Raw genomic sequence first — 17,730 nt, 5'->3', positions numbered from 1 at the left:
TAACCGCCATAATCGCAAGAATGCACTCTCGGATAAAGTGTAAAAACACATGTGCAAGACAACCGAGGCAGAATAAAAAAAGGGGAATCTGGGACTCACTTCCTTGGAGGGAACACACAATGGGGTGCCTTCTTTGACAATCCCAGCCTCCACGGACACACCAACAACAATAGGGTCCCTGGAGTTGAACACAAACTGAGGCAGAATGCGCAATTTGCAAGGGAACACAGCTATAGACTTGAACTCCTCGCGCTTCTTTTGGCGCAGCTCCTCTCGGTAGGCAGTGAACTTGTCAAACAAGTGGTAGATGATGTCGGCCTGGAATATCTTCACTCCTAGCGAGTCGGCCAATTCTTGGGCATCGCGTTCAACCTTCACGTCAAAGGCCAAGATCACAGCATACCTGCACAAAGCAAGCATTTCGTACATTCAGGTAAAAAGGCCAAAGAAGAAAAATAGGACAGCAAATCTGACACAAAGCAAGGGACAAACTAGTTCTTTTTGCAGCAAAACCAATTCTAAAGCAGGAATAAATTTTCCTTCCATTCATGCTTAACGAAAAGCTTTTCTGAAAAATATGCTGCAGTGTTGGTAACGCTCAGCAATTCCATGTTTAATAATCAAAACATACGGCTTTTAAGAGACCAGAATTACATCTCATGCCAAACCACAAAGAAGTGTGTTAAGGCCTCTTATCATTGAAAAAGCCAAATCGTGGCTTTGCATGCCTTACGCTTACGAAATTTTAACAAGCACGGCCCCCAAGAAATGTCCCCGAAAACAAAGCAAACGAAACAGCCTTGAACTCACTGGGCATCGTGTTCCAACATGATAGAGGCCTTCATGACATCTTTTTTCACAACAGGGCCTATCCTGATGCCAGAATACTGCAAAGAGAAGAAAAAAAGTATATGCTGTTAGGAACAACAAAAAACAAGGATAAGAGCCAATAAAATGAGAGAGCACTCACTGAAATTTTAGAAACCCTAAGGAACTCAAGGAGAGCCTCTAAAGAACCTAGCGTTGATGCCTGGACGTAGACACCCCGTTCCGACAGCTTGAAGCCACTCATCACCTCCTTCAGGGCACGAGCAACTTCTTCCTGCAAAGTACAAACAAAAACAAAAGAAAGGAATGAAGACAGCACAAAAGGACACATGAAATGGGCAGGGGAAGCATGTTACACCTTGGATTTCTGTTCCAGGCACATATTCACTTTATGCTGCTGGGTCGAATTGATCACAAATGGGAGGCAACCATTACCTTGCAAGCACTGCTGCAGCCCTGACAACTAGCAGCTGTGCACTTTTTCTCTCTTTCTTCTTTCACTCTCACCTTCCTCCCTTCCCTCACAGAACGGTTGAGGTCTCCACCAAGAAGGGAGACAGCTACTGTGCCATTTCCTTCCCTCAAAAACCACGAAAACCGGAACCATCAAGAGGAGACACTAGATTTAAAGCCTTTCTGCAATTAACTTCCTTTGCAAGTGCGTGATTTTTTTCCTCCAAAACATTTTTTTTTGTTTTTTGCATGCACGAGGAAGAAAAATATTGCTGTGTGTTTCCACTGGGCACTAATTTTTATTACTTCTCTCTCACCCACCCTAACAAATGCATGTCCCCAACAACCCTGAGATTCAGTGACCTCTTCTTTTTGCCGCGGGAACTCTATGTACACGCTCCTAGCATTCTTAGAAACTGCGACTTATTGCCCTGTGTGGCCGATTTCCCTAATTAAATCAAATTAATGTCCGGCTCCCGCCTTTTTTTTTAATTCTCCCTCGTACGGTGGGCGGAGTCGACCAACGCGTGGAGTGCCCTTCAGCCAGCTCCGTGGAGGCTTTGCTTTCGCTTCATTTTGTTTTTTAGGTTTCCGTGAATAAATAGTTTCATTTGCAGATAATATAACCACGAAATAAGCCCGCAGAAATAAAAATACGCGCGGACTATTTGCTACTACGGACTAGTACGTATTACTCCGCCGATGGCAGAGCGGCAAGCCGCCACGGGACTGGGTGAAAGGCACTCCCCGCGTTGGTCGACTCCGCCCACCGTACGAGGCAGAATTAAAAAAAAAAAAGGCGGGAGCCGGACGTTAATTCGATTTAATTAGGGAAATCGGCCACACAGGGCAATAAATCGAAGTTTCTACTAAGAATGCTGGGAACGTGTAGATTGAGTTCCCGCGGCAAAAAGGCGAGTTCAGATTCCTCTTCAGTGCACCTTTAAGGAACCATGCAATATGACTGCCAGTGAAAAAAAATATTTGGAGGGAGAAAAGATACAATTCTTAAAAGGATAACCACTATTTTGCATATTTACACCTTCATTCTCACACAATACACTACAGATAAACCATGATTTATCCAATAGGCACAGTCACAAAGCTAACGCTTATCAGCCTCAATTGCACATACTTAGGCTCATAGACAGCCAGCCAATCAGCAAGACTATGGTGGCTACCTATAAAGCCCCTGAGAACCTTGTAGATAGTTTAGTAGTGCCACTATTAGTTTTAACACTGTCCAGTCCAGAATGCCTCGGCAGCAGAGCCAAGAGTAGTAACACAAGGTGCACTGGACTTCAGATCTATGTTCAAGTCAAAAGACAGTACGGGCACAGGAGACAAGAAAAGATATGCCACTCCCATTTTAGTAAAAAAGTTAGCCGATTCTGCCGCCGATACACGCTCACAGCTTGCTACTACCTGGTTAGGAGATATCGCGCACTCTCACCAATAATCACCGACGCACTTGCACCTACTGCATGCCAACAATGCATCACTTCATGACAACGGTGGTGGAGGCACCAGAGAAACTTGCCGGAGACTTCACACAAGAACTTGTCACCAACGCCATACCTTCAGCACTTCAATCTCGTCCGGATGGTGGGCGACCAAGACCTGCAATCCTGCAATGGCCTTGTCCAAGTCCTTGGCTGCGATCTTCACTCCCTGAGCGCCTTTCACCTCCTTGTACTCCTGGTAGGGGTTCTTCACCCGCAGTTCTTTCAATGGCTGTGGCATAAGCAGCGACCGTATGGGTGTCGTGAACGGACCCTCGTGCCCAGCAAGAACCATGGTGTCACCCTCGCGGAGTGTGCCGTTCACCAGGATCACGTCGATTGTGGTGCCCAAGCCAGGGATGGCTTTCACCTGCAGGCATTCACCAGAAAATTCTAGGTAAGCTCCGTGTATTCAGAAAATACAGTCAAACCCTGCTGCAATAAACGCCAGGACAACAAAATTTTCACTGCAGCAAAGTATTTCCAAATCCCCACCAGCAAACAATATTACTGTAACTCAATTACCTCCCCCACAACAATCTTTTTCTCAAAGCAGTATTCTGCTTCAATGACGCTCTTGAGCAAAATAAAAGCGAACGCTGACAATTTATTCTGCGATGTAAGAACTATAAGCCCACCAGTTTGCTTATTTTCATGCATCCAAAGATGCCTACAAAGTTTACCTAATACCCCATTTGATGTCACACACACAAAAAAAAAGGCCTGACAGACTCGCACATTTGTTGTTTTTTTTTTAGGTGTATCAGAAATCAAAAGTGACTCAGCTGCTCTTCTTGGTGAGAACCTCAACTAAACTATATCGCATAGTATTTTTTTTCTTCTCGTGCTCTTTCTTCTATCACTATGAAATATATTGGTGATATTTATAAGCAGTGGAGCTAAAATTCTTTTGCACTTTAAATGCTGAGATCTGCACTGCGACACAAACCCACTTTATTTGCTCTCCAATTTTTGCAACTGTTCCTACACCAACCGTCGAAAACAAGCTAGCTGAGCAGAACGCTATTAATGTGTCACACTGCTATGATATCTCCAAAATTTTGTGACCACGCAACATAAAATATACAGCTGTTCAGTCAACTAACAGATTCTTGGTCTGATAGAAAGGAAAACACTGCTGTGCCTATTTCTGCATTAAGAACATTACTGATGGTGAAATCTCAGAAGAAAAAAAAAATGCAAAGGTGGCGAGTGTATCACGATGATGCACAAACCTCCAACACAGTGGCTTGGAGTTCCTCGGAGAAGGCAATGCGTTTGGCCATCATGGTCTGTGTCAGATCCACGATGAGACTGATGAGGTTGCCCATGCCATCACCGCTGAGAGCAGAGGTGGGCACCAATGAGACAAAGGTCTTTTGGTCTTTGTTCTCGTGGAACAGGGCAGCATTGAGGCCCTGAGAACAAAACGGAAAAAGGAAGGGAGAGGGATGGACACTTTAAAGGTGAATGCACAACAAGAGGTCAAAGCGGTTACTGTTCCGTGCAAGCACAAGGATCCTAAACCAGAAAGGGCTATGCAAACAGCTATGCAATTTGCCACTCTTGCTTGACTTTTTAAACACATGACCATACACCTTGGTTTCTTCAATCAATGCTACATTGTTTTTTGGAAATGAGTTCTTACATTTACTGCACCTCTACAGCCATGAGGTAAATTGGATGAATCCAAGACCTACAAGTAAACTTTCTGGTAGGAAGCCATACCTACTCGCTATACCGTAGTTACAGCAAGTAACATCTCGTTCTTCCCATCAACAGAGAAAGCAAAGTGAGTCAATAAGGACAGATATCTAATTCATTTAGTATATATGTCCTCTTGAGAAGGAGCTGCTAAATAGCAACACAGTAGAGCTGCTTTTATGCTATCACAGTCATTCTGCTCTGAAAAAGATGAGCTCAGTGGAGAACATTAGAAATTACTCTACTTGGTGTCAAGCAAACAGGCAGCACTAGCTTGCCTATGTTGGCCAGACATATTGCAGCCGATGACAGTATATGCTCTCAACACACCTGTTCGGCAAACTGGAGGATGACCTCACGGGTACGCTCCTCGAACTCGAGGCGGGTGTTTCGCGACTGGGCCTTCAGGACATCTGTGATGTCCTTGTTGCGGTTGCCCTTCCAGTCGTACAGCCGATCCACCTTGTTGAGTGCCACGACAAAAGGGGTCTTGCGAGAGCGTAGCATGTTAAGTGACTCGATGGTCTGCGGCTCCAGCCCATGCATGAGGTCGACCACCAGGATGGCCATGTCGCACAGTGATGAACCACGGGAACGCAGGTTGCTGAAAAGACAGACACACTTCTAACGTTACACAAGCACCATCAGGTTTTCTGTTTACGAGTGCTTAACTCGGTCTAGAACCAAGAACACCAAACACAAGACAGAAGCAGCATGCAGAGAACTACCATACAAAAAGTTTCCACACTTGAAAACTGTCAGAAGACAGCAGAAGTTTTAAGTCGATAACAGTACCAGCTTATTTCAAACTTGCATATTCCCTTCACCATTCCGTATAAAAAGTTCTGCAAGACTATATAAAAATTTATTCACCTGCACATCCAATATATCGAACAACATGCTGTAGAACGCCTCGCAAAGTACACTTTCCCTGAGCTCTTGCAACACGTTGGCTGTCACCATCATTTTCTTAGCCGGGTTATTTTGAAAGGAAATTAAAACTGTGCCACACACATGGCCTTCAGTGGGTCTGCCTGCCAAGCTGCCCATACGAAGGTAGTGAAATGGTGCATGGTAAGGAAAACAGTACTAGTGTAATGGTGAAAGAAACTGCCTGAATTTTTACTACAGTTTGATAGCTGTCCAAACAGCATCAATGAGCAAACGGCTGACAGCTGCTTTGGTCCAGATAGCTGACACTATTGAGCTGGTATCAACAGCACAATCAGCGTCCAGTTTTGTGAACAGCCATTCTAACCCCTCCTCCAGCTGAGTCACCTGTGCAGTTTGGCCTAACGCCATAACAAGAAGCCAGACAGCCAGACTGGTCAAAGATTGCGGTGTGCAAGCTGGCCAATTGTGCCATTTGCATGCTACTACTTTAAATAGAGCTGGCTTTCAGTTTGGTCAAGGTGCTTTTCAAGCCCACAACAGGCCCTGTAAATTAGATTTCAGTACACAATCTTAACCACTGATTCACTGCTCTCTGTTGATTCATTTCACAGATCGAAGTACAAATATCAGTACGACACAACCACAACATGCAGCAATCACCTGAATGACTCGTGACCAGGCGTGTCGATAATGAGGAGACCAGGAATATTCAAGGGCTTGTTTGTGAACTGAAAAGCAAGAAGAAAAAAATTTTAAAATGAACTATTTCATAGCATATCTCTAAGCAGCCAACATTTAGCTAACTACATTTATGCAATTTTTAAGCACTGAGGATATGATCAAGACAGCCTTTTTCACAACAGTCGGTCCCTGGTTTCTTTGAAGGAGCACGAATAAATATGGACATTTAAGCTCCGCCTTAAGGGTGCTACGTAGTAGCGTTAACAGGCCCCTTCAGTGGCTTGGGGTCCTCTTTGCATATTGCTTCACGGACACAGTTTTTATTTTCATTTCGTTTCTTTTCACTACAAGACACAAAAGGCTTCCATGTAACCAAGTCGAACAAATGTTCCTCGGTGGTTGAGGGGTGACGCACCTGGCTCACGACCCAAGGAGCGCTGGTCAGCGTACCGACTCAACCATTATGTTTCTTTTCAGAGCAATTGCTTTTCTTTTCTTTCTTTTCTGAGGCACTATGTAATGATGGTGTAATGACGTCACAACCCTGTTGACCAATGAGGAATTGTGTAGTGATGTCATCACTCTTGTACTGTGTGATCGTAGTGAGGTGTGACGTCAGACTCCACAAACTACCATGTGACCACCAAAGTCAGCGCCAAAAAATGATTCGCTACAAGGGTTGTGATGTCACAGCCCTTTTCGACCAATGGGGATTACCGTCCCAGAGACACTGGGGTTCGCGTCGAACGGAAGTCTAATGCTATCAAGTTGGACAAATGCCAAAACATGAGCTAATCGCACTTACCGTATTTACCCAATTCCAACATGCACCTTTTTTCGCGGAAAATAAGTCTTAAAATCACATGCGCGTTGGATTTGAGTGCAAACCGAAACTGCCTCATAGCTGCCCATCGCAATCGCCATTATAAGATGTGGGAGCTCACTAATTGCCGGCAACCATGGGAGCACATTTGCTCGTTGTTTTCTGCGTCGCAGAAGCCATTTTGCTTTTTTTTTGCTTGTCATTTCTGTCAGCGAGCGTGGCACAAAAGAATTCACGGGACGAAACGCCTCGCCTCGCTTTTGCTGCGTTTACGACGTGAGTAGCAAGCTATAGCGTAGTCTGTAGCGCGACTGTGGTGTTCGGCTGGCTCTACGTGCGATATCGTTTTTGAGAATGGATGCAGCGGCTGCGAAGAGGCGTCATGTCCGCCACGAGAATAGCCCTAAGCGCAAAGTTATTCTGCACGCAGAACAGAGAGGCAATAGGCGTGCTGCCCGTCATTTTGGTGTGCCAAAGACTTGTGTTCGTGACTGGCGAAGACTGAAAAAGTTATGGTTGTCCATCAGTTATAATTATGAAGGCATTCAAGAAATGTGGAATTTCTGATGCCCTGGACGGCACTGAAGACGAGATGCTGTGGTCGGAGTGTGAGATAGAGCTGTCCGAGAGTGACAGTGAATGAAGTTCGAGTGAGTAAAGAGCCTGTTCTCACCTGAAAATATAAAAATGGTTGCAAATTATTTTCGTTCGCGGAAATCACATGCACGCTAGAAGCGGGGCTTGTCTTTTTTTTTTTCGGCACCGAAATCTGGCATTCGTTAGAATTGAGGCTTGAAATTGTTTTTTTTTTTTTTTTGTGCCGTAAATTGGGTGCGCGTTGGAATCGGGTAAATACGGTAATCTAAGACACAGCACGAGGCAAAGTATACCTCTTTGACCATTTTGCACTGCTCCTTGATAGCATCAAGTGGAACCATGGTGGCACCTATCTGTTGAGTGATGCCACCAGCTTCACTGTCTTGAACATGCGTATGCCGAATCTGCAAAAGAGAAGAAACAAAAGAGTCAACTTTTGTACCATACCACACACAAAAGCCACAAGATCACCCGAATACCTCTACTTGAACCCCGAGAGCTACTGTTAGGCGTTGTGTTGGGTTTAATGGCACATAGGCATCTAAAGCCATCATGCGCCAAGCACAAGGTATAGGAAATGTTTTAAGTGGGATTTAATAAAAATGTGGAAAGTGATCAGTAATGTAAAGGGCCTAAAAAGTTTTATCTACCTAGTAATAACAGACAAAACTAGATTTAGGAATGGCTAATGGTAAAAGCTTTAAAAAAAAGGTAGCTATTGTTAGGCTAGCATCAAATTTGCTGTACTTACTCAAATGTATTAAGAGCTTTTTTTTTTTAGAACTTTTGTCTCTTAAAGTCTATCCTTACATCATAATCGAATATCATTATCAGAGTGCCACGGTGCATCAGCCTGCAAGACTTGCTCCGCTTATTTCCGCGCACCTCTCATCCCCACAGAGGTCTTATGGCACCTTGTGTTACATGTTACTGGAAACCGCCTCTCCCAGAAACCAAGTTCTTTATTAGAATGTCGATCTTGGCCGAGAAGATAGCAAGAAAGACCAAAGCCGTTTGCAGAATGCACCCTTGTAAATGTCAAAGTCGCTGCTGCTAGGCTTGACTCCACATTCAAAGTACTTTACATAGTGACAAAGTAACACATATGAAAGTTATACCCCTGTCAGACGAGCAAGTTTAGTGTCATTTTCAACGAGTGACACTCGCCTGTAGTGTCATTCGCATCGTGTCACACGATGAACTTTAATGACACTCGCTGCTGAACGCACTCGGCAAGAAGTGAGTTTGGGGTACTCACATCACTTTTCCCGAGGGGCGAAGTGTATAGCCTCGGTAGCAGCGTTTCGAAATTAGAATACAACGTCGGCAATAAAAATGGCATTTTATTGAACGCAGCTAATCTTTTTTTTTGCCCTCTTGTTCATGAAAACTTATTTGCGTTGCCATTAAATATATATACTGCACATATTCCGACATTCTTGTTTTCAGCTGCAATAATTTTTTAGGCAGCCGCAGCGGTATGGCTATGGCGGCTAGCACGGCGACCGTAGCAACCATCTGCAACCGTTTCGGTGTGACGGTGCAACAGTGCAGTGTTTGCAATCCAAGGAGGCGCTCGAATGCACATGTATGTCGCCACCACTTTTTGCCAATCAGATTGTGTCAGCTGCGCAGAAACGTTATCGCCGTGGGTCGCCATGATGCTTCAAAAAGTGAAGTACTGCTCCTGGCTTGTCTCGTCTTGCGAAGCCTTTTTTGTAATCGCCAATATTGCACAAAGCTCCATGATAATCATAAAAAATTGCTTGCAGTTTGGAATCTACTGTACATTAACTGTACATTAAAGCTTTGAAGCACGAAAAGTAATATTTTTTGTGCCTTACTTGAAAAGCCATCGCCACCACCATCAATTCCGAATGACACTTTATTTTTCCATGTAGCAGCACGCCCCGAAAGTGTCACTCGTTCTGGAGAAGTGCACTTCGTGAAAATATCACTAAACTTGCTCGTGTGACAGGGGTATAAAGTGAGAACTAAACAACGCACCGTGTCCAAAATTTTTGTTTTTCCTGTGTCAACGTGCCCCAGGACACAAATAACTGGTGACCGCAGGTTGTCCACAGAACGCTTCTTCTCAGCTTCTTCCCTTTGTTTCTGCAAAGAAGAAAGCCAGGCAGTCACTACATGAAGAAAAAAAAAACAACACTAAAGGCATCCCGACTCTTCCCATGAAATGACACCAATGGGGGAGTGATTACAGTCAAACCTCATTATAGCAAACAGGTAAAAAATCATAAAATCATTCGATATAGCTGAAATTTGTAATATTTCAAATTTTGTGAACCCTACTGTAACCTAACTACACTTCATGATTATCGTGATTGGACACAATTTAACATTTTCACATGATGGTTTACTTCAATAACAATATAATTAAAATAGCTCCAGATGGCAAACCTTTGGCTACAGCCCCATTTCAATCGAAACCAAAAATGTAAAAAGAAAGTGCCTTAACGATCCAAATTTAACTAAGTAGGCTTTAGTTATTTTTCTATAATATGGGAACTACTAATTGAGATATACTGAAACAAATTATATTTTTGAAAACAGGAAGAAGAAACACATACACACACCTAAATTCATTATGATATCTTTAATAATAAAAATGTTTATTTCAAGACCCACATCTCCCATTAATGGACTTCTGCAGTATCAGTGGAGGTCCTATTTCTCAGAGAGGTGAGGACAAGAGTTCCTCCCATTTTCACATTTGGAGTGCTAACGACGCCTAACGAGCTACACAGCATCGCCCAGTACCATACCCGCTTAGGCTCCATAAACTTTTGACAAAGGGTGTACGTTACTATCAACAAAGCAAACACTTTGGCTAGACTTATCTTCTAGTAAACAGATTGAAAGCAATACTACTTATCGAAAGTCTTCTCAGATGTCTCATGCAATTTTTTTGGAACACATGCACAAAAGCTAGCCTGATGTCATTTGCTAAATGCACATCAATGACTGCAATCAAATATTTGACTCAGTGAAGACACTGCACTTGCTGCATATGTACTAAATTAATCTTTCTGCGCCATATGCACAGAATTTATTTATTTATTTATTTATACAGAATACCCCTAAAGGCCCTCGAGAGGGTATTACATAGGGGGGGGGGGGCACAGGCAATTGAACAAAATAAAACAAAACCACAAATATAAGACAAACAACAAAAGAACAAATAAGACACTTTGCATGACATAAGTAAGCAAAAGAATCAAAACAAAAGCACAAATAAGACACTTTGCATGACATAAGTAAGCAAAAGAATCAAAAGAATGGCAGCGCGGCAAAGAACGAAGATTAGACAGTTTTAGTATAGCGTACGCAAAACCTTTGCGTACGCAATAAAATAGCGCATGTAGAATGCGCATGCGCAGAACGCTAAAAGAAGCTTAGCGTTTAGCGTACGCACGCAATTTTCTGGAAATAGCATAGCGTCTTTGCGGGGCTTGCGGGGACAACATGGCGGCGCCCTGTTTGCCCGCTTCGGTTCTAAAATACCTCGTCATTGAGTTATTCGGCGCTCAACTGGCAATAAATGGTGGTATTCGCTTCTGCTTTTTGTCGTTTCACTGGGACGCAATGTTATGTGCGATAACTTGTCGATACTCTTGAGATAGCAGTCTGTTTTCAAGCCCGTAAGCCTAACGACAGGTTGTGTACACTGTCGTCATGGCAACGGCCATTTTTAGCACTTCTCAACACGACCTCAATTTTTTTTTTCGACGTGTGGTGGCGCTAGGTACTTACCCAAACGGGGCTGAACCGGGATGTTGTATGTCTACTTAGCGCCTATTGCGGAACGGTCCGCGAACGCTCAACTAAAGGTGTTGTTCGCGCTTTGAATTTAGCGTACGCAAACATCTTGCTATATTAACATCTAGATATATTAATGAAATTTTCAGGGCACATGTATGTTTGTGTGCTGATTTTAGATATGTCATTTAATTTCGTGTAAAACAATTCCTTGAGCACTTGTGCAATTTCTATGCAAGTATTTTGCGGAGAGTTTTGAAGAAAATTTGCTGCAGGAAACTCGCTGAAATGTATGCCATTGGGTTTTCTTGACACCAAGGAATGCAATAAGGGTAAAATTATCATCCTGGCTATCATAGAACTTGAGTTACAGGGTACTGAAGCTGCCACTTCACAAACAGGAATACACACTTTTCTTCTCATTTCTGAAGCGACAACTTCAAAACTCTATAACTCAACTTCTATGATGGCCAGGATGATAATTTTACCCTTATTGCATTCCTTGGTGTCAAGAGAACCTAATGGCATGCATTTCAGCGAGTTTCCTGCAGCAAATTTTCTGCAAAACTTTTCCCAAAATACTTGCATAAAAATTGCACAAGTGCTGAAGGAATTGTTTTACACGAAATTAAATTACATATCCAGAATCAGCGCACAAAACTACATGTGGCCTGGAAATTTCATAACTGTGACTTCATTAATAAAAATTTTTTTTCAAAGACCAGGGTCCCCTCTTAAATCGGCTTCATCGAGGGCTCCACTGTCAAGAGTTAAGTGACAAGGACACCACACAAAGAAAATGTGCACAACATAAGTGCATGGTTCTACCTGCTGTTCGAGTGAATCTCAATGTCAAAAACATTGGAGGCTTGTTGCTTTCATAGGTATCACATGCCGCTAGAGAGTTATAGCATATCGTTACCGTGTTTACGTTGCCGTTTACCGGGCTCGGCTGGCGACATCTGCACATTCGCGCCCATTACCGGGCTGCTAGCACTTTACGGAATTTCTTTTCACGTTGTGGAGAGAGTTAACGTTCGCTTGTAAACAAACATGGCAGCGCCCTGCACGCCGCTTCGGAACAAATAAGCATCGCTGCCGCATTCTTCGGCGCCATTTCTCGCTCTAAATGAAAGCATTTGCTCTTAATACGGATATTCTAGCTCATTTGTCGAGGCTTAAGTGACAACTAGCCCGTGTTGTTGAGATAATTCAGCGATTTTCGTGCAGTCAAGCCTAACTATCCGCATACGCAGCCAAAGTAGCAACGACAACACCGTAGTTTTTGAGCCAGCTTTAACATTTTCCTCTTTTTTCATAGGTTTCTTCCTTCAAGAACAAAAATATTCCGGTAATGCTTGTCATATTCACCACTAAATTCAGAAAAAAAAAGTTTCTCCAGTTCAGAGCTCAAGCGGTTTGACCCAGATGGCGCCACTATGTTTACACCCAAATCATGCATCCAAACATCAAAAGAAGCGACGCTGCGCACGGCAAACAGAAGGTGTTGTTGCTGCATTTTTTACAGCATTCGCAACGCAGTAAGCGCAGCGTATGCAAGGCTAGTGTAGTAGACTTGTCTACTGGTCAGGGTATCTTTAACCCTTTCACTGTCACGGACGTACCGGTACGTTTTCGCGCTTCCACCCCACAGTGTCACTGACGTACCGGTACGTTCTCTATCGTGCGTTCAAAATTTCGCGCTTGAGCGCAAAGCTGACGCTCTTGGACTAGCTGCGCCATCTCTTGAATCTTTCTACAAGCTCGTATTTCCGCCCCTTACTGTTTTGGTGCGTGTATTGAAGAGTACGGAGCGAGCGACTGCCATCCCACACCTCTCTCTTTGCTGAGTGGCGTGGTCGCTCCGCGTTCGCCGGATCATGACGCGCGCGTGTGGTTATGGGTCCAAGGGTTGTTCTGCCTTCTGCCGCTGTTTTGCAGGTTTTTATTTTTCTTCTGTCGGCGTGTGAGCTACGGCGCTTCAAGTTCAAGGGCGCGCGCCGTTGCCACTCCGAGAGTCAGAGACTGACACATGACTCGATCGCTGCTTTCGCTCTCTCGTCGCACCCTCGCTTGCGGCTGGCAGCAGCAAAAGCAAAGCCCCTCAACTTTGTTTTAGCCTTTTTACATCTCCCTCTCTCATCTTTATTACACAGCGTCCCATTTCTCTCCGTTTTGCGGGCCACTGAAAGCACACCCCCGCTGCGCGCGGTTACTTTCGGATATGGCTGACCGCGCGGGACCTTCCTCTGCGCATTGGAGCGGTGGTTCTGCAGATTCTAAATACGAGCCGAGCTCGGATTCGGACTCTGACAGCGTCTCATCCGAGGAAGAGGCGAGTTCCGCATCGTCAGATTCTGACGTTGAAACGGCGGGACCATCATCCCGGAAGTGTGCGACACTGGGGGTGCGTCACGGGCAGAAACACCCGACAGCGAAAGGGTTAAAGCCGCAGAGCCGGCCAGTAGCAGAAAAGTAGTGTGCACGTCTTTATATGCAGAGAAAAAGATGATTAAAGGGCACGTAATATCTGACTGCAAGGAAATGCTTGCAATGCATGTGTATTTTTGTTTGTAATTAATGCTGGGGAGTCTGCCATCATCATCATTCGTTTTCCCCTTACGGTAACTTGTTACGGGAGAGACGGTATTCTAAAACGTCTTCTAGCGTGCGCAGCGCTAACCGGAAAGTCTGGCGTCCGGTAACACAGTAAACGGTAACGTAAACACGGTAACGATAAGCTATATCTCTCTTTTGTTTTCACCGTATTTGTTTAAAACCTTAAGTAGCATCACACTTCACAAGTTCAAGAAAGTCATGCTTTCAATAACTGGAGAAAAGTGCTCACCTGTAACCTAGCGATCACTTTTTCCTTTGAATGAGACTTGTCATCTTCACTATCACTGCTCTCGTCCTCTGACGACTCGTCTGACTCGGAATCATCGTCGTCAGACTCGGATGAGGACGACTCCGCCTGCTTCTTCTTGGCTGGCTGAGCTTTCTTCGCTGGTGGTGGCTTCTTGGGAGCTTCTGTTTTCACCTGGACCTTGAAGTCACCCTTGATCTTGGCTTCGAGCACCTCTTCCTCGTCTTCCTCTTCAGATGATGTTTCATCCCAGGCATCCTTCACATCCTCCTCCTCCTCCTCGGCGGGTGCCTCCACGGGGGACGTCTCCTTTTCTGGCTCCGTAGCTGCTTTGCCATCTGGACCCAAGATCTCCAGCTGCACTTGGGGAACGCTCTCATCAGCTGCAAAAATCAAAACACAGGGTGGGAATGATGGAAAAAAAAAAAAGGGGGAAAACAAAGTGAAGAAATCAGACTTAAGGGGGGACATGGGTCTTAGAAATTTTCTTTTATTTACAGACCAAATGCAATGAAACTGCACAGCCTTATTCAGTTTTTTCCGCTGATTTCAAATATGCAATTTGTATATTTCTAGGCCAATTAGTTCCTCAGATATTAATATATATCATGCCATTGTCTGCTGAAATAACAGAAAAAAAATGGGCCACCAGAAATTTAATTTCAATATGTGGGTAGATACTACAATGTGTGAGGAATGCAACGCTGGAAGCAGTTTTCAGTTTTTTGTCTGTGTGGACAAATGGGTTAGTTTTCAAGTGAGTTAACCAGACATACAGTGCCAGAAAACACGACACACATGAAACTAACTATTAAGCCCATTTGTCCACACGGACAAAAAACTGAAAACTGCTTGCAGCATTGCATTCCTCACACATTGTAGTATCTACCCACATTATAAAATTAAATTTCTGGTGGCCCATTTTTTTTCTATTGTTTGAGCAGACAATGGCAAGATATATAATAATATCTCAGGAACTAATTGGCCTAGAAATAAACAAATTGCATATTTGAAATCAGCAGAAAAAAATGAATAAGTATGTGCAGTTTCATTGCATTTGGTCAGTAAATAAAAAAAAATGCTCTAAGACCCATGTCCCCCCTTAAAAAAAACTTAATCTGGGCAGTTGTATCCAGGCAAGTCTCACCCCACCTTGTGCTACTATGTGGCCTCACCTTGTTATCCTAATGAGTTCCTTTCACATTGCAGTAGTACCTTAGGTAGTAAGTCAGCCATGAATGAACAGTGCACCATCGGCAGTCTGTTTAAAAGTAAGGCCCCTTCAAGGGACTTCAGACGAGGAAAAACGTCTGAATTACCCGAAGGCAGACTTATTGAATGGACTCTTATAAACTGCCAAAAACTGCTCGCATCATAGTAAATTTGTTTGCTGGAAAACCTGGGCATTGTTTGTCTGCTTCTGAGATGAAACTCAGTGGCAAAGACAATTTTTGCAGTTCAGTCAAATGCTTCACTGCATGCACAATGTTGATAACGTCAAGGCAGAACCGCTCCAGAATGATCTATGCAGCCTAATTCATGGTGCAATGCGGTAGCAATAGAAGCCTGATATGAGGGGGCTTTAAGTGTGATTTTTACTAACTTCCCATCGATTGTATACTTTGATTTTTTAATGCATAAAAGAAGAGGCTCGAAAGAATACAAAACACAACAAAACACATTTTTTGGTGAAAAAATCAGTTTTCACCCGCATCTCCCCGTTTTGCACTGCGAGAAAGCCCGCAATGAGTGCGCAGTTCCGGCACACTGGAAGAAAGGAAGAACCAAGCGAACGAAATCAAGGGAAAAGCGTCGGCACCAGAACGGCGAGACACACTAAAAAAATAAAGGTCTAGTGAGGCGCGAAGCGTCCAAAACAGTGAGCAGCTGTGCCCAGCTGGTTGGCCGGTGCACAGATGACAGCTGCATCGTCGGGGCTGGCACAGAGCTCAGAAAAGTGAACCAAAACTAGGTGGCCAGATTCTCTCTTGGCAATGGGGCCTTCAATCATCATCATGCCTACCACTGCATACATGTCAAGAGATACGCAGGCAACACTGCATGACGCACTTTAGGCTTGAGGAGGGCTGCATCCAAATTAACAAGCATCTGATGCCATAGAATGACAATAGGCACTGAGCGGGACCAAACCAACAGTCCGAATTATCCCCATTTCCAAATTAAAGGGGGTCAAATTCGTGAGGTTCCAATGTACTTGACATAACCTCATTTCGTGTTTCCCTCACCCACTTCACTTTTGCACTGTTTTCTACGACATGACTGAAAAACACTCAAAAGAATTTCTTTCCTCCATATTTGGTACAAAAAGAAAAGAGAGCTGGCATTGGTGCATTTAAACTTACTGCCTTTTAGCCTTACATGAGTGCTGTCATGCTGCAATAGTACGAGGAAGCATGACAGGCAAAGAAAAGTTTTATAAGCACCAAAACACTGCAGGAGCACCTGCACTTTTCATGCCACAAAATACATTGCAAGGATTGCTATTACTGTATTTACACGTATACAGTCGACGACCGAAAATTCGGACGCCTGATTTTTCGGACATGCTTGATTATTCGGACTTTTTCGCGGCACCGCGACATGGCCTATAGAGCCAATGTGTAAGAGCGCTTGAAATTTCGGACGCACCGCAACTGACCACTCGATTTTTCGGACCTCGTTCGCACTCGCCGCCAGTACCCAAGCCGCCATATAATGTGTACAGTGGAACCTCATTAATTCAAACTGCAGGAGAGATCGAAAACTTGATCAAACAAAATGAAATTCAAGCTAAAAGGGAGCCTCTTAACTTGCAACGCTGAAATTCTGCGCGAGTCGGCACATTGCGCTCGCGTGTTTTCTAATTCGTACTGTCCTTGAATGTCTTCCGCCGCACGAACTTGAACCGTAGTCTGAGTTCACGGAACTCATCTGTGCCGAGTCTTTAGTCCCGAACACGGAACGCGAATACGATCGCGGAGGCTACGCGCACGCCGTGGCCTCCGCGATCGAAGCGCGCCGCCGGATCTTATCGCGGCCACGATCTGCTCCGGCGCTGCGCCGTTCGCGGAGGCCACGCGCGCGCACCGGAGCTTCCAAGTGCCGTCTATGGATGGCGTCGTGATCATTATCATCAACATTTTTCTCGGTCGCGATTTTCCGCTGTTCACATCGGCATCAGTATCGCCAGCTCCAGCCTTTCGTGGCGTGTCAGCATGCGTGTTAGCGCGTTCGCCGTGATAGTGGCTTTCGCGTGCTGCTGCCGAGCTTCACAGTTTTAGCGCGATGGGCAAGCACCTTAAGCTACACGGCTGAGAGTTAGCTCTCGAACGCGGTCGGTAAGCGTGCGGCGGGCGGGAAATTCGACGTGGCCGAGAAGTGCGTCCGATGATGGTGCAACCAAAAGAGAAACACACGCTGCAAAAAGTGCGCTTTCCGAGTCAAGCCGTGCGAGTTTCCTGAACTGGAAGAAGAGCTGCTCCTCTATGTGATGGAATTTCGGAACAACGGCTACGCGTTGACAGCGGACATGCTGCGCGGCTTCTTTTGGCATGAGCGTGCACCAGAGCGCAGCACCAGCTCAGGAGTCTAAATACTTCGCGAGT

General features: G+C 44.6%; 1 protein-coding gene across 2 annotated transcripts in view; it reads right to left on the bottom strand.

Annotated features, from left to right (window-relative positions):
• Nucleotides 1-17,730, bottom strand: part of eIF5B (eukaryotic translation initiation factor 5B) — a 42,960-nt gene that overhangs the window by 6,035 nt on the left and 19,195 nt on the right. For both annotated transcript variants that reach the window (XM_089566848.1, XM_089566849.1), the window contains exons 10-19: nucleotides 14,108-14,508; nucleotides 9,490-9,597; nucleotides 7,776-7,886; nucleotides 6,042-6,109; nucleotides 4,818-5,091; nucleotides 4,019-4,201; nucleotides 2,860-3,153; nucleotides 971-1,102; nucleotides 811-887; nucleotides 100-403 (exon numbers count right to left, since the gene is read on the bottom strand). In XM_089566848.1, the coding sequence (XP_089422974.1) occupies nucleotides 100-403; nucleotides 811-887; nucleotides 971-1,102; nucleotides 2,860-3,153; nucleotides 4,019-4,201; nucleotides 4,818-5,091; nucleotides 6,042-6,109; nucleotides 7,776-7,886; nucleotides 9,490-9,597; nucleotides 14,108-14,508 (1,952 nt within the window). The remainder of the gene's footprint in view (nucleotides 1-99; nucleotides 404-810; nucleotides 888-970; nucleotides 1,103-2,859; nucleotides 3,154-4,018; nucleotides 4,202-4,817; nucleotides 5,092-6,041; nucleotides 6,110-7,775; nucleotides 7,887-9,489; nucleotides 9,598-14,107; nucleotides 14,509-17,730) is intronic.

The sequence above is a fragment of the Amblyomma mixtum genome, chromosome 1 (genome assembly GCF_055824585.1).
Source record: "Amblyomma mixtum isolate Tamu chromosome 1, ASM5582458v1, whole genome shotgun sequence".
NCBI classification, from domain to species: domain Eukaryota; kingdom Metazoa; phylum Arthropoda; class Arachnida; order Ixodida; family Ixodidae; genus Amblyomma; species Amblyomma mixtum.
Note: the sequence above shows the minus strand (reverse complement) of the source record. Positions and strands in the feature narration are given on the sequence as shown.